The sequence below is a fragment of the Zeus faber genome, assembly GCF_960531495.2.
Source record: "Zeus faber genome assembly, chromosome: 7".
Lineage (NCBI taxonomy): Eukaryota > Metazoa > Chordata > Actinopteri > Zeiformes > Zeidae > Zeus > Zeus faber.
The window spans coordinates 4,925,941-4,942,457 of record NC_137203.1 but is presented as its reverse complement, the minus strand read 5'-3'; the positions used below and the strand labels follow the sequence as shown (position 1 = coordinate 4,942,457).

Here is a 16,517-nt window from a genome sequence, read left to right as displayed (position 1 = left end):
TTATTATTATTATGACACAGCTCTGGCTAATACGTGATTAAGATTTGTGAATAGCGGAAATCAGCAGTCAATGATTTATAATTCTTATAATTATTTCTAATGGACGCCGATCTGTTGCACAGGCAACCGCTTCTCCGCCCGACCTCATGTGCCTCGCGCCACGCCGCCTGCATGAGCGCCCTTGCTAACACTAGCTTGTGGCGCCATCTTGTTACACTGCAAAGAGACTACAATGGAAGGCTTGAAGCGATAGGCGTAGATGTCGATATCCAAATCCCCAAAGCGACATTCAGCACCACTCCTTTCATGTCGTCCGATTTCACATTAAAACAGTAAATACATAAGAATAAATAAGTAGATGAGCCAGGCTTTTTTTTAAGGGGGAATAGTTTGCTGCGGCGCCGCAGTGATTTTCTATTTTGCTGTTAAACTCGGCATACTGGTAATACAATTATTTCCAATAAATATTCTTTGTCAATGTATTAATTTACTGAGAAAGAACCCTCCGCCTTGGGTCGGGGTCCTGATAACCCTGCCGGGGGTTCTTTTGCGGTAACGACCGGCTGGCTGCCCATTATCCCGTACTTAGGCTTAAACCATGATAGTGGCACAAAATTAACATAAAAGACAATCAAAATTGTAATCACAGTTATACGTATGACCACTAACTGCCAACTAAAATTTCACGATCGTGACATCCCCTAATCCCTTATTTCTCACATGTGGAAATAGTGTGATAAATGCCGGTGCACGCCGGTCGGCTTAGCACCGAACACAAAGCCTCCTCGGTCGCCACCGGGGTGAATTGGTAATTGTGCGGGGGAAAGCGGCTCTTATTGCTACTTGTTGTTTAAGATCAGCAACATTGTCTTTTCACAACGAGGAAGCCGGCGCTCAAACAATACGCCACTCCACTTTCCCCGGCGGAAGCCAGAACCCTTTTATGTCCGCTTGAATTGCCATTACCGGGCCGGGGTGTTACGGTACGGCTCGAAATAAAAACTAATGCGATTCTCTAATTCCACATGAGCCCCGGGGAGGCCCGCTGGAAAACAGGCCGAATCAGAAGAGCTCAATCCTGCAAAGCCCTTACCTCGTCCTGCCCCTGTGCTTGGCGTAGCACGCCGCGATCCTCTCCTCCCACATCTCCGCAGTCATCTGGTACAAATTAATCACCTTAAATAGAGAGAGAGAGAGAGAGAGAGAGAGAGACACACGCGCACAAAAAGGCACAAGAGGAGAAAGCGTGATCTTCCTGGGCCAAATATCACGGCGCACGGCGGGAGGGCTGAGGCACCTGAGCTCAGAAGGCCGACGTACAACAAGTTAAAACGATGGAGGTGAAGGGACCATTTGACAGCAGCTGTCACTAGCGCTGGGCCATATTACGTCAAGACCAACAGAGGTGTTGATGAGGAGGTTCTCAGGTTCAGGAAACGACATTAATCTACTGTAATTTGGCCTGAAAGACGACACTGAACACAATATAGCACCGTCACCGAACGCCAGACGATGTCTAGTCTCGTTTTCGGATGTCGCAATTATAACAATTCCGCCCTGGCCATCACTCACCCTCTTAGGCAGCAGCTCCTCTTGGGACAGAAAGCCTAGTTTGTGAACATTGGGGTCGTAGTCGCCGTACTGCGAAATTCAAATTCAAACGTGGGGGAGAGAGAGAAATCAACATTACAAAAACACTCAAAAATCAACCCCCCCCCCGCCGTTCACGCAGCATTTCCTCCAGTAACTGCCGGGTTGATCGGCCCCCCGGGGTTTTTTTTTTTTTTTTTTTTTAAACGCGAGCAACATCGACGGCATCGCTAAGGAGGAGGATCGATGGAGGTCAGCAGCCGGTAAGGTCATCAAGTCACCGCGGTGGAAAAGGCGTCTTTGGAGATATCCCGATCGGAATGACTGATACCTCGTAGCAGAGCCAAGGGGCCCTAGGAGGAATCGTAGCGGGTGAGTTATAAAGGAGATTAGGAAGCATTAAGGAGTGATTCATCTGCTCAGGGTGGAGGGAACTTTCTTTGAGGCGCGGAGGCTGTTGAATTGTGGCATTAGCTACGCAGTTTAGACTGCAGGCTCTGCAGAGCTGACTGGGCTGCGTGTGGAGGTCTATTTACATTGTGATTCCATTATCCAATCTAGCGGCGTCTCTGCTTGTCACCTTGTTTTAGTGTTGTTTTACCGACACCCCCCCACTTGTTTACGTAAGCCTCTCACGCAGTGATCCTCAACCTTTTTTTTTTTAATATCAAGGGACCCTCAATTTAATACGCATTAGGCCACGGACACCGTTTGATATGACATAGTGTCCATACTATAGTTGGAGAGATTCTGTGAACTATGATCAAAACATCATTATCATACTTTTTCTAATGGTGCTAATCTCCTACAAATTAAATAATGGTGCATTTAACTAATAGGGACCCCCTGGGGCCTCTTGAAGGACCCCTGGGGCTCCCTACGCTGAGGACCTCTGCTCTGGTGGTACATTCCATCGGACCGTCACGTCTTAGCAACTGTTCATATTTGCCGCTTTTATACATCCAACAAAGGGCTCAACTTTCCAGAGTGGTTGCCAGGCTGTCAACCAGGCATCAGCTTTTGGTTTCTGAAAGTGAAAATACGGTTGCCATTTTCAGTCAACTCATATTTTGAGTAATTAAGATGCTATGCAGTTATACGTCAGCTCAATCATGAAAATGTGACAAAAGGAGGGTTCGGGAAGGTTGTGCCCGCAGGCACAATCTGTACGATCCATCCATGTGTGACCACAAAAATAACCAGATGGCCTTGAATTGGCGGAAGGAGATAGCGCTGTCTCTGTCTTTTCTAGTTGTTCACACCCTTCCCTCATGGTGTCTTTGTATTGGTTACAGCAGGTCTTTCAGTTCCCCCTGTTGGTTTGTGCAGAGCGCCCCCTGTCTTTCAGGAGAATATCGCCACGACATCTTCACGGCAACGTGCATATGTACGCCGGTGCACTCAGGTAGAGCGCGCTAGGCTTGGGCAGATTTACGCTGGAATCGTCTATCGACTTCACTGATCGCGACTGACATTGATGACAGAGGATTGTTTTATGCATTTAAACGGTGTAAGTACAGTTTAACGTGCTCTGAAACTGGAGCTGGGAGGGAGAGAGGGAGTTTTTTATTTTTTATTTTTTTATAGAAACAATACCCATTCAGTTCATTTCAGTGTATCAGCGCCCATGTCCCTCAAATAAAAAAAACTCTGAATTGTAAAATACTAAGTGTGTTATCAATACTTGATATAGCATTGTATAGCGTAGCAGAGTCGCAGCACCGTCAGCCGAGTCCCATTTCACTTGTCACGGGAGGAGAGAAGAGAAGAAATCTTGCAAATCTTGTGATTAAAAATATTTATAATACATTATGAGATTTCAATTTATTTTTTTTCCTTCGTTTTTTACCCAGAGACTTGGAGTGGAGTTTTTTGCACCGTGTTCCCGGCTCCAGTAACTGTGTTTTTATTTTGGATGTATTTCTTTTAATTTGTTCCCTACATTTATGGAACAATTTTTTATTTTCTATTTTTTTTAAACAACTGAGATAAGAGACTGGGCCGTTCAGCGCTGTTCCAAAAAATCTTGTGCTGTCGGGACGGTGGGGAAGCGATTGGAATTTTGCACGCTGGCCCAAGCCAAGTGCGCACGGCTTGCTTGCGCAACTATTACAGAGCCTTAACTCCTCTGATCACACTTGGCCTGTGTGTCTCGCTCTCTCACACCCAAATGTACACCGACCAGCCACAACATTAAAACCACTGTGTGGCTGATATATGTGCATATGCTCACACGCAGACAATAAGAATCTCAACAGTCCTGTTTGTCTACCATTGTAAACAATGGTAAATTCTAATCTTTCCATTTAAAAGTAGCTCTCCACCAAATGAGGTGTGAGCCATGCTCATTATCAGTGCTGTCAAGTTAAGAATTGGTTATTGTATTTCAACAGCTACATGTTGACAAATTTGACCAAATTGAAAGAAAAAATACTAAAGACATTTCCCGTATATTTTAGTATATTTGCATATAAAGTTAATTTTTTATAACTTACTTAGTTTTGTAACAATATCAATACACAGTATCGTTTCAGTTAGTTTTCATTTTTTTCTCTCTGGTTTAAACGAAAATGTTTTTTTCCACACCTAGTTTTAGTTTTTAGTTTAGTTTTGGTTAACTGTACAGGGATGCAAATACATGTATGGAGAAAAAAAAAGTCAGAAATATACTTATAGTGGCAACCGACGGTTTTCCGGGTTCCCGCGAAATTAGCACTTCCGACACGCATTACAGTTTTCCGAGCCCATGGACCCAGCGTTGCTTTGGAGCGCCTTCAACCAGAGACTCGAGCCATGTCGGCGTCTTAGTTCTAACCTAATATCAGAGAACGAGTCCACTAGTTCATCAATCGCAGATGGCGCCGTTCTCTCAGGCGGATAAACAAAAAATAAAATAAATAAAGATAAATAAAAAATAAACTCTTCGGATCGTTTGACCATTCACACAAGTCGAACTGACGTGAAAGACGCAACGCGCCGAAAAACGAGTTGTTTGCATCCCTGACTGTAATGCGAGTAAAGTGAGTAAACGTACCAACACATGTGCACCGCCCTGGGTTCCGACTGTAGCGGCAATATTTAAATATGGCTGATGCTACAACTTAATTTAATTTTGGGGTGCAGGTTTTGCGGATTGCGGTGGCGAGGAAGGCCGGTGCCATTCTCCAACGTCCCATTGACCCATTTAGAGAGCAGCTTGGCCTGACGCCTTCGCTTTATGCATCCAGCAAGGGAGACATTTATCTTCAATGCAGTTGGACTGCTTCATTTCCATAAATATGAAATACCGTCTCATATCTTTATAACAGGACGACCGAGTGGTTATTAGGGCTGTCAGCAAGCTGAGGATCTTGACTTCTTTGGCCCAAACGATAGAGAGTAAAAATTACCTTTCTACTTGCATCTGCGGTGGCTGATCTCACAACAACAAGAGGAAAAGGCAATTTACTGTTTGAGGATTATTAATGTACTTCTAAAATTATGTTGAGTCATAAAATACACAATTCTGATTCTCTGTTGGTATTATTAAAACATATGCACAGGGTTGCATGTATTCATGGTTTTCCTCTGCTATAATTTTGTCCTTTTTTGGGGTGTTTTTATTGGTGTTTTGATTGTGCTGGTATTGCTCAACCCAGTTTCCAGACCAAGCTTCCCCCGTGGGACAATAAAGCTGTCCCCCCCCAAACTGAGCTGGATTAAATAGGCACCCCACACACAAACTGGAGGGGAGGCCAGCGACTGGAACACAAATGCAATGGCTAACTGAATGAAGCCGCCCAGGGGCCTTTTACCGAGCTCCATCCCATTGCTTTCACTTCCTAACTTGTTTGTTTGTAACTGCTGAATAACAGATTATGTGTAGACTTAGAAACGCTCTGTCAATGGCTGCGGCTCGGAGAAAATACAGGTTGAGTGTTTTGACATTATTTCTGAAATGCAGTCTTGTACACAACTAGATTACAATTAGGGAAAACAGCGCTTTGGTGACAACAACAATCCATTGTCAGAGGACAGCAGCTTGGAGGACAGTGACAATTAATTCACTGGGTGATCAACAGCAACAGATAACAAACAGCAGTGGTCGAGATAAGATAACGACCGATGGAGGCATTTGGGCCCCGTGTGAACGTAGACTTTCTATTTTCTATGTTCTCACGACAAATGCAGATTTTCCAAATCTAACGACGGCAACATTGAGAGCCACTGATTTAGAGGACCATCAGTTGAAGGACACTAAAAGAGTATGTCATTTGTTCCACACATCTCACCACTTGGCTTTCCACCGTTCATTCAGGGCTGGGCAATAACTCAGTATCATCATCTCGTGTTGTGATTTAGATATTGTGAAACGGTGACTCATGCTCCAAATTAAGAACATATGAATACATGACCCACATTTTCACAGAGAAAGGAATTAAAAAATGTAGGGGGCTTTATCTGACAAAATCTACTATTAACTACTACTACTACTATTAACTACTACTAACTATCTACTATCATACTTTACATCACAATATAGTCCACATCTTGAACCTCAGATTATTTACATACACTGATGAAATGTACCGTAAAGTTCTCTAATGAATATCGTGATGGATAACGTGATCACATCACCGCAAAAGGCACCAGTACACTCTCAAAAAAAATAAAATGTGTACACACACACACACCCACACCCACACACACACACACACACACACACACACACACACACACCACTTTATTAGGTACACCTTGCTAGTACCGGGCTGGACCCCTTTTGCTTTCTTCGTGGCGTAGATTCAACAAGGTGTTGGAAACATTTTGGTCCATATCGACATTACAGCATCACGCAATTGCTGCAGATTTGTGGGCTGCACATCCATGATGCCAAATCTCCCGTTCCACCACATCCCAAAGGTGCACTATTGGATTGAGATGTGGTGACTGTGGAGGCCATTGGAGAACAGTCAACTCATTGTCATGTTCAAGAAACCAGTTTGACATGGTTTGAGCTTTGCGACACGGTGCATTCTCCTGCTGGAGGTAGCATCAGAAGATGGCTGCACTGTGCTCATAAAGGGATGGACATGCTCAGCAACAATACTCAGGTATGCTGTGGCGTTTAAACCATGCTCTGTTGGTACTAAGGCGCCCAAAGTGTGCCAAGAAAATATCCCCCACACCATGACACCACCACCACCACCACCACCACCACCACCACCACCAGCCTAAACCCTTGATACAAGGCAGGATGGATCCATGCTTTCATGTTGTTCACTCCAAATTCTTACCCTATCATCTGAATGTCGCAGCTGAAATGGAGACTCAGACCAGGCAACGTTTTTCCAATCTTCTATTGTCCATTTTTGCTGAGCCTGTGCCAATTGTAGCCTCAGTTTCCTGTTCTTGGCTGACAGGGGTGGCACCCGGTGTGGTCTTCTGCTGCTGTCGCCCATCAGCTTCAAGGTTCCACGTGTTGTGCGTTGAGAGATGGTATTCTGCAAACCTTGGTTGTGACGAGTGGTTATTTGAGTTACTGTTGCCTTTCCCCCGTCTCCAACCAGTCTGCCCAGTCTCCTCTGACATCAACAAGGCATTTCCGTTCACACAACTTCGGACCACTCTGTAAAGCCCAGAGATGGTTTTGCGTGAAAATCCCAGTAGGTCAGCAGTTTCTATAATATTCAGAACAGCCCGTCTGGCACCAACAACCATGCCACGTTCAAAGTCACTTAAATCCCCTTTCTTCCCCATTCTGATGCTCGGTTTGAACTTCAGCAACTCCTCCTCACCATGTCTACATGCCTAAATGCAATGAGTTGCTGCCATGTGATTGGCTGATTAGCTATTTGTGTTAACAAGCAATTGAAGCCATATCCGTGTTTAACCTAATTTCCTCCTCAAAACGCCACTTGAGGACGTCACTTTTCTCAAAAGCTTTCCTTCTTCTGGTATTTTGTTTTTCCTGGTCACTTGAGGTGGTATGGATATTTTTGTGAATGTTCATCTACACCGATCAGCCACAAGATTAAAACCACTCGAAATGACCACTAATATTGTGTAGCCCCATACGCAGCTAGCTGTGATGGATGCACTGTGTGTTCTGACACCTTTCTATCATAGCAACATTAACTTTTTCACCAATTTGTTCTACGGTAGTTCTTCTGTGGGATCGAACCAGACAAGTTAGACTTCACTCCCCACGTGCATCAATGAACCTTGGACATCCATGACCCTGTCCGCGGTTCACCGGTCGTCCTTCCTTGGACCACTTTTGGTAGGTACTAACCACTGCATAGCGGGGACACCCCACAAGACCTGTGGTTTTGGAAATCCGTCACAATTTAGCCCTTGTGAAAGTCTCTCAGATCCTGACGCTTGCCCATTTCTCCTGAACTGACTGTTCACTTGCTGCCTAACATATCCTGCCCCTTGACAGGTGCCACTGGAACCAGATGATCAATGTTATTCACCTCACCTGTCACGGCTTTTAATATTGTGGCTGATTGGTGTATATCGACACTTTACTGACCACAATTGAAACACCAACAATGGAAACAGCATATAGAGGAACACATACACAACGCAAAGACACTGAATTTGTTATACAGCGTCCGCTAAAAACAAGTATCAAAGATGGCATCTTTTTGTTTAAGACTTTAATCTCTCTGTGACAGCATCGTTGTGAGCAGAGTGATAATCCCGCACACCAACAACGGCATTTGGGGACATGTTTGCTGCTGGTTCTTTTGCATAGGGTTCTGTTTTCTTCGCTTGCAGCATAACGCCTACGTCAAGCTCTCCGTCCGAGGTCAGGTACCAGGCCAAACCCTGCTCTACATCTTCCGGAGCATATTTGACTTGAAAAACAATCAACGCCTGTCAACACCCTTGTGAAATACTGCGACAGCACGGAACACATAAGCAGGAAGAAGAGCCTCCCATCTGCAGACTGTCTGTCCCAAAAACTACCACACAACATGTGTCTGGATCTCACACACACACACACACACACACACACACACACACACACACACACACACACACACACACACACACACACACACACACACACACACACACACACACACACACACACTTATTAAAGATTTGTCAGCACGTGTGCGTGCGTGCTGAAAAAGATCCATCCAGTGTTCCTAATTCGCCTCATTCCATTTATTTACTCACACTCTACTCAGCTCATGCAGGGTAATGGCAGCTCCACTGCGTTTGTTGTGAATTATACGCCACTTTCTGCTCTGATTGGGCACTGATTACACACCGCGAGTCGACGGAGCAATCGTTCCCATCTGGATGCATCTGCGCATCGCCTCGACTGCGGAGCGAGGCCCCTCCTGCACCTACCGACGCGCTTTTCCTTGAACGCCTCCCTATACCCTGCCAAAGCTCGGGATAATCACATCATTAAAGCAAAGTCAGGGGTCCCACCGCCGTCCACTATACTTCACAGGGCTACTCCCCGGTTTCTGTACAAAAACAACTCGGCAAAAGAAAGGACGGTGACGGGAGGAGGCGGCCAAAAAGCTCTCGGCAGCTGCTCCGCTCAACAAGTTCCTGACTCCGTCCATATTACGCCAATTTAATCACACCGGCCTTGATTGGAATGGACTGGCTGATTAAATAAAATACATTAAAAAAAAAAAACAGCTCCCGCCCAGTGCTTCCTGTCACGGCAGGTTTGAGGGCGATGACAGCAGCTCACGATAGTCCGGAGAGCACATTCACTGATTTTTTTTTTTCCCCCCAACCGCTCGGCCCGTCTTTTTTCCGCTCGACGCCGGCTAAATTGGCATGCTGAGGCACGCCTCCACCGAGCGACCATGGAGCCGCGGTTCCACTCGACCCTGTCCACCTGTCAAGGAAGCAGCCCGCGGGGGGGCTTCCTGCTCAGGGGCTGGCGATGGGAGCCTTCAACCAAAACGACCGAGATTGCGGTTTACCAGGACAGAGCGCTTTCCCGCGGCGCCGCTTCTCCCCTTCTTTCCACCGGCTTGAGGTTGCGTCCAACTCTCTGATCTCCCGAGGAAGAGGATTGGTCTTTTTTTTTTTTTTTTTTGGTGAAAAACGAAAGAGAGAACGGGAAGACGGATGGGTGGATGAACAGATAAGACGGATAGGCAGGCCGGAGGATTAACAGACGACCAGGCGGGGCCAGCGGTTAAATTTATCGGCGGCGAGCCCACCGTGCAGGACGGCGAGCAGACGGGACTTCTGAAAAAGAAAACAAAAAAAAAAACAACACAACAAGCCGGCGAGACTCTGACCTTGGCGTGGACGGCGTAGGAGGCCAGCAGCACGGAGGCCTCGGGCGGGCAGTGGATCTGCTCGTCCAGGATCTTCTTCTTCACCTGGACAGCGAGCAAACAGTCGGTCAAACTTTGCATCAAATTGGGAGCACACGTCCTCCGCCTAAACGGCAAAAAAACCAAAAAAAATCAATCGACCAGCTTCCCCGACGGAGGGAAACCTTTCAAGCCATCTCTGGTCGATTTTGCCAAATCGGAAAATAGCCTTTTTGACGTTTCATGATGGAGGCGCATATGAACGTCTCCCCTGAAGGCGGCTTTTAGGGGGAAGAGCTCATCTTTAAAAACAGGAGAAGTTTGCAGTTAGCTTGAGCTAAAAAAAATAAAAATAAAGTCATGACAGAGTTAAGCTGAGACGTTGAAGGGGCCGATTTTAGATTAAGACGGAAAACAAAACTGCCACATCCTAACCAGGAATTAGGTTTTTGAAAGACATACAATTTGCATTACCTGCCTCTTACTATTTGATCAGAGAGTGAGAGCTACACAGTTTACATGCGGTGTTGATCTACCAGATTAAAAACTTCTTCAATGCTTAAACCGGGTGAGTCAACAGCAACCACCGTGACCAACTTTAAATAATCCCTTTTTTCCAGTGTTCCAGAGAGAGAAAAAAATAATATGGCAAATGGATATGACTTCAGTACTGTGGCCACACAGGGACCTATTAGCCACTGCGCCAAGAGCTGCAGGCCGAGGCCAACTGCATTTCATTTCCTCAAGCTTAAACTTTTTCCAAAAACACCCTGCTTGCTAGTAAATATGCCATCATGGCGAGGCAAAAAACCTGGCACTGAATAAAATTCAACACACTTTTCGTCAGCAGCCGGTTCTGCCTTTGCACCGTCGCACTTCAATTCAACTCCGGGGTGTCTGAAGGTCTGCGGGGTAGATCCGATTTAAAACTTTAAGACAAAATGTAATGTGATTTTTGGACAAATCACCTCTGTAATTCAGTTACTTTATTGCAGAGGTAAGGTAAATGCTCTGAAGATGTGGTGCAGAAAGGTCAATATGAGGGAGAAACAGGGAAGGTTATGAACAAGATGATTTTATGAACCTTTTCAGACAGCAGGATAAGAGACTGGTACCAGACCAGTGCTTTTTAAGGTGAGTATGAAGGCATAAAGTGAGTTGGGGTCATCTAGAACAGGTAAGTGTCGCAGGTTCAACATCAGCAATGTTGACTGTGAGAAAGAATAATTTTGACAATACTAAATATATAGACGTGGAGTACCAAACTCGAGGCCGGAGACGTGTTCCAGCCTCACTTTCGGTAAGAGGGGGCAATTTGAGCCCGGCAGGCCCATCATTTGCAAGCCACCGGTGTAGTCTTGTGAACTAACAAGGGTGTGGGGGCGGAGGCGACATCCCTCCCAATCGCGGGAAGCGCAGAGAGGTCGAGACTCCCAATCTGGTTCACAAATGGGGCTGCGAGGCTTCTCTCCAGCACCACGGGCCGAGGCCACAAAGACGACGCGTGTTTGCGCGCGCGACTGGAACTGTCGGTCTGTGTGCGTCTGCGTGTGAGACAAGGGAGGTGATCATTTCTGATAAGTGCTAATCCAGCTGTCACGCCGGTGACACTATCTGAATGCAGGCCCGCTCCCGACATTATGGGGATTAATGAGCAGGGTAACGAGGAGACAGACGACGGGAGCCGCCAGTCATTTGTATTCTCCACCCTTTGTCGCCGCCAAACACTTTAACCGTCGAGTCATTTGTCGGCGCGGACCGGCTCAGTCCATTGTGTGAGAGGTTTTCCTCCTCCCCCCCAAAAAAAGAATCAACTGATAAATCACTCTGAATCCCTCTGAGCAGGGTTTAAGCTTTTTAAGATGTAGAGTAGTAGTAGAGTAGAGTAGATAAGTGCTTCCTCTCAGAGGCGTTATAATTAGTACATCATCGCCCGGTCACAATTATTTGAACATTTTGTAAAACGGTCAGATTCCACAATCGCATCGAATTAAATGTGAATGAGGTGAGTCCTGTCGTCGGGTTGAGGGAAAATTAACGGTCTGCCATTTTTATGTTCCAGTGTTCAATTCCAATAAATGGCTCCTCTGCAACAGACGGGAGTTATGTCTAGCGTATTCTATCACAGTGGCAGCGTTATAACAAGACAGTTCGATTATTAATTGTGTCGCAATAATTTATGTTATTTTGTTATTCGTATTCGTCGTCAACTATAATTTTTTGACTGCGACAGCCCTACTGAACAGGAGCCCGCGGCCCCGTCTGGAACTGTGTAAGTAAACCAGCACAGTGGACTGGATCCAACGAGACCGCCACAGGGGACGGCCATCCCCACGGGGAATAAGTCATTAACTGAGCCAATAACTGAGCCCTTAAATGCTAATTGGTAATTGATAAATGTAGTGGGTCGAATTGGATGGTGGGAGCACTGCTACAAATCACGACTGAGAGCCGGGGCTTCCTGGAAACTCCCCGCAGAGTATTATTCGGCCAGAAAGGGCGTCAGTAATACGTCTGTGCATTGATTTCACATGGCTGCACACAATCTGAGGCGGCGCAACAAACGACCGCACAAAAGCTCTGTGGCGGCCTGCCCCCTGCTGGTGGAACATTGGAATGGCAGAGCGAAAGCAGAAATGATTCACGGTGTAAATCAGAGCTTCAAATCGGAGCTTCTCAACCCTTCACCACATCAAGGACCCTCAATGTGATATGCTTCAGACGACCTCTGGAACACCCATCTAACAAGATTGATGATTATATTGTGAGATATGATTTAGTCAAAACTTCCACATCTGTCTATACTATGGAACAGTGGAACTAGGATCAAAACAGTCCTCGCTGTCGGTCCTGCAATGGTGCTAATGTCATGTAAATGAAATAATGGTGAAGTTGAACGACTAATCCTTTTGCTGGGGACCCCGCTGGCACCTAGAGCTCCACATCCAGAACCTCCGGTGTCAATTCCTAATGTGCTAACATCACAGAAAATTAGTATTCAGATTGATCCATCCGAGGCGCCGCATAAATAGATTTTGCAGAAATACACATTAGTGCATCAGACGACCACGCCATCTCACATCACAGGATCTAAACCTGCCTGGCACTTCAGAGAGAAAGAGGGAGAACATGCATCCCTAACCTTAGACCGCCTTGTACGGTGGAATCTGTAAAAAAACATTTAAAAAAAGAACAGGAAGGAAAACAAAGCCTTGTGCCAAGCGTCTGGAACAAGCTCTGAGAGGCTTGTCGGACTCTGGCTTTACCTGCGGGACCCAAAAACCATCAGTGATTTAGAGCTGGAACGCACAGACAGAGACGTCTGGTTTTTCATCCGGCCTCCGTGGTGGGATGAGGGAGGAACGCTCACGGCTCAGACTTTGATCGATAACGTGTCCGATTGTGGGGGGGGGGGCTATGCACAAACTGTCTGTTAATTGATGGTGTTCATTTCTTTTTGTTTTCTAGGTCCTCTTTCTACTAATCTCTTTCAGTTGTTCTGAATAACTTGTTTGCAATGATAGAAAATTCACCACGGATCCCAGCGCTCCTTTTCTAAAAGGACTTCATGGTGGGGCGACAACACCCCTCTGAGTTTGCGCTGGAAAACAGAGATTCAAAGTTTTAAGCACCCGCTCCGTTTCCGGAGTGTTGCAGGGATATCGAACCGTAGAGTAACTCCTGCACGTGGCTGCGTATTCCTGCAGCGGCCAGTCCAAGCGGTGACGATTGGAAACCTTTAGAGGAACTTTAGCTTGTCGTCCCACTGGCTACGGGAAAGGTTTATTTTAATCAGCGCTGGCTGAGTTTGTGTTCGTTATCAGCCGAGGAGGAAAGAGCAGTGGCCGCCCAGCTCCATCAACATCTGTCCAACCATGAGCTCTACGCACCCCTGCAGGCAGCCTACAGAGCACACCACAGCACAGAGACCACTGTAATCAAGATCGCCAACGCCCGGCAGACTCCGGTAGCATCAGTATCCTCATCCTCCTGGACCGTTCCTGGGCTTTCGACGCAGTCTCCCACACAATCCACCTCAAACGCCTATCCCACCTCCTTGGCATCGCTGGAACAGCTCTGTCATGGTTTCACTCATACCTATCAAACAGAACTCAGTTTGTCAACGTCAACGGCTCCTCCTCCCCCCACGCCCCGGTAAACCATGTCCCTCAAGGCTCTGTGCTCGGAGCTCAACTTGCTCAACTTCCACTGCTATGCTGATGACACACAGCTTCATCTCAGCACCTCACCCTCCACTCTGCTCCCCCCACAGTCTCTGGTCAACTGCCTCCATGCCATAAAAACCTGGACGACAACAAAATGACTCCAACTCAACAGCAAAAAGTCAGAGCTCATGGTTGTGGCCCCAAAGCCGCTGCTCCGGAAGGTTGGAGATCTCCACCTCCTCGTCGGCGGCTGTTCCATCAAAACATCTTCCGAGGCCCGCAACCCGGTGTTATCCTGGACTCCACCCTCTCCTTTAAGTCACACATCAGATCCATCACCAAGTCCGCCTTCAATCACCTCACAAACATCTCCCATCTCCCGTCTCCGTCCCTCGCTCTCAGGCTCCGTGGCTGAAATCCTCATCCACGCTTTCATCACCTCCCGGTTGGACTACTGTAACGGAGTCCTGTCCGGTGTTTCCAACAAAGCCCTGGACGGGCTCCAGTATGTGCAGAACTCAGCTGCCAGGGCTCTCACCCACACCAAGCCCTGGCAGCACATCACCCCCACCCTCATCCACCTCCACTGGCTCCCGGTCAAGTTCCGCATCTCCTACAAACTCCTCCTCACCACATACAAATCCCTTCACGCGCTCGCCCCCCAATACCTGTCCGACCTTCTCTACCGGCACACTCCATCCTGGAACTTCAACTTCAATGGTCCTCAAACATGGGTCTGCTGTCCATCCCCCGTACCAGATTACGAACTTTCGGGGACAGAGCATTCAGCGTGGCAGCCCCCACCCTATGGAACTCTCTCCCTCCCGTAATCCGTAACGCCCCAACCCTGGACACTTTCAAAACAACCCTCAAGACCCACCCTTTCACCGTGGCCTTTCCCCATTAGTTAGTTAGTCTAGATATTCCTTTGTTTTGTTTTTGTTCCTCTCTCCCTTAATCTGCCCCCCCACCCCTTGCCCCTCTCCTGTAAAGCGACCTTGGCTTCTTTGAAAGGCGCTAAACAAATTTAAGTTATTGTTATTATTTAGGAGTAATCTGGGATCCCAGCACCCCTTTTTTTTGATTCCTTGACAATCGGTGGTCAGCCATGTCAGCCATGCCAGCCATGCCAGCCATGTCAGCCATGTCAGCCATGTCAGCCATGTCAGCCATGCCAGCCATGCCAGCCATGCCACGTTTCAATAAGCATGTTACTGTTCTGCTTTCTCTGTTCAGGTTGTTTCCAGTAAGGACTTATTCAATGTGACGCGCACACGCACACCACGTATATAAGTGATAGGGGTGTAACGGTACACATGTACCTCGGTTTTGAGGTCACGGTTCGGTAAAGGGAAAACAATTGCAAAACATAATATTTCTTGTCGTTTACTGTGAACGTTTTTAAACATCTGTTTATAATTTTTTATGAAATTCTAAATGAAACATAATTAAAATAAAATATATAAAAGAACAGAATACTTCTGCAAACTACTACTAAGTTCTCCGATAAAGAAAAGATTCACAAATAAATTTAACAAAATATAAAATAATAAAAAATACAACATAATAAAAAATAGAACTATCGATTACAGTGCAGCATTAACCATCCCGGCTTTAAGGTTTGCTCAGATTTTTTATTTTTTTTTAAGAAATTAACTTTTCCACCTCGACTAAAGTGCAGCATTAACAGTTTCAGTTTTTAGCCCCGTTCAGTTTCATTCAAGTTTTATGTTTCTCGTCAGAAAAATGAACTTGTCCACATGGTGCGCAGAAAGGGCTGATCTGCTGGCAGTGACAATGTCTCCATCTGTAGAAAACACACACTGACTAGGAACGGAGGCAGTAGGTACAGCAAGGTAGCACTTTGCTAACATGGCAACATAAGGATATGTGGGCTCATTGGTCCTCCACCATACAAGTCGGTTGGAATTCGACGAAACGCAGTCCACAGCCTTGTATGAGGAAATCTCTTCTTCCTTCACCAGCTGCAGAGTAGGCTTGTTTCCCCCCGGGTCTCGAAGAGCTCACCAAACAGTTCAGCCATGGCTGACTTCTTGACAGGAGGAGATGATTCAGATGCCCCTGGGTGTCCTCTCCGGTTGGACTGACTCCTTTGCCTCCTAACTCTGCAAAATAAAATGAAAAAAAAAAATGTAATCTATGAGAACTACTGACACTGTAGCAGCAAATGTTTGAATTTAAGCAATGAAGACATTTCATGTGCAAGCAAATTAATCAATACAATACCTGCTGTTTCAGGGTTCCAATCTCTGTGATGAGGCGGCTGTGGGTCCCGTCACGACAGGCGTCATCCACACGAGGAAGGGCCTTGAGCTTTCGGTCACATAGCTGTGTATTTGTGGAGGAAGCCACGACATGCAGGGTTATCTGTCCTCCAGGCTCCCTCTGACGGCAGCCTTGGCTCCCCTCACAGCTGGACCGTCTTCCTCGTTGGGTTCCATAGAGCTGAGCG

General features: G+C 46.5%; 1 protein-coding gene across 1 annotated transcript in view; it reads right to left on the bottom strand.

Moving 5' to 3' along the window:
* Window positions 1–16,517, bottom strand: part of nf2a (NF2, moesin-ezrin-radixin like (MERLIN) tumor suppressor a) — a 61,019-nt gene that overhangs the window by 32,550 nt on the left and 11,952 nt on the right. The window contains exons 5-7 of the mRNA XM_080003212.1: window positions 9,861–9,944; window positions 1,573–1,641; window positions 1,094–1,176 (exon numbers count right to left, since the gene is read on the bottom strand). Of these exons, the coding sequence (XP_079859338.1) occupies window positions 1,094–1,176; window positions 1,573–1,641; window positions 9,861–9,944 (236 nt within the window). The remainder of the gene's footprint in view (window positions 1–1,093; window positions 1,177–1,572; window positions 1,642–9,860; window positions 9,945–16,517) is intronic.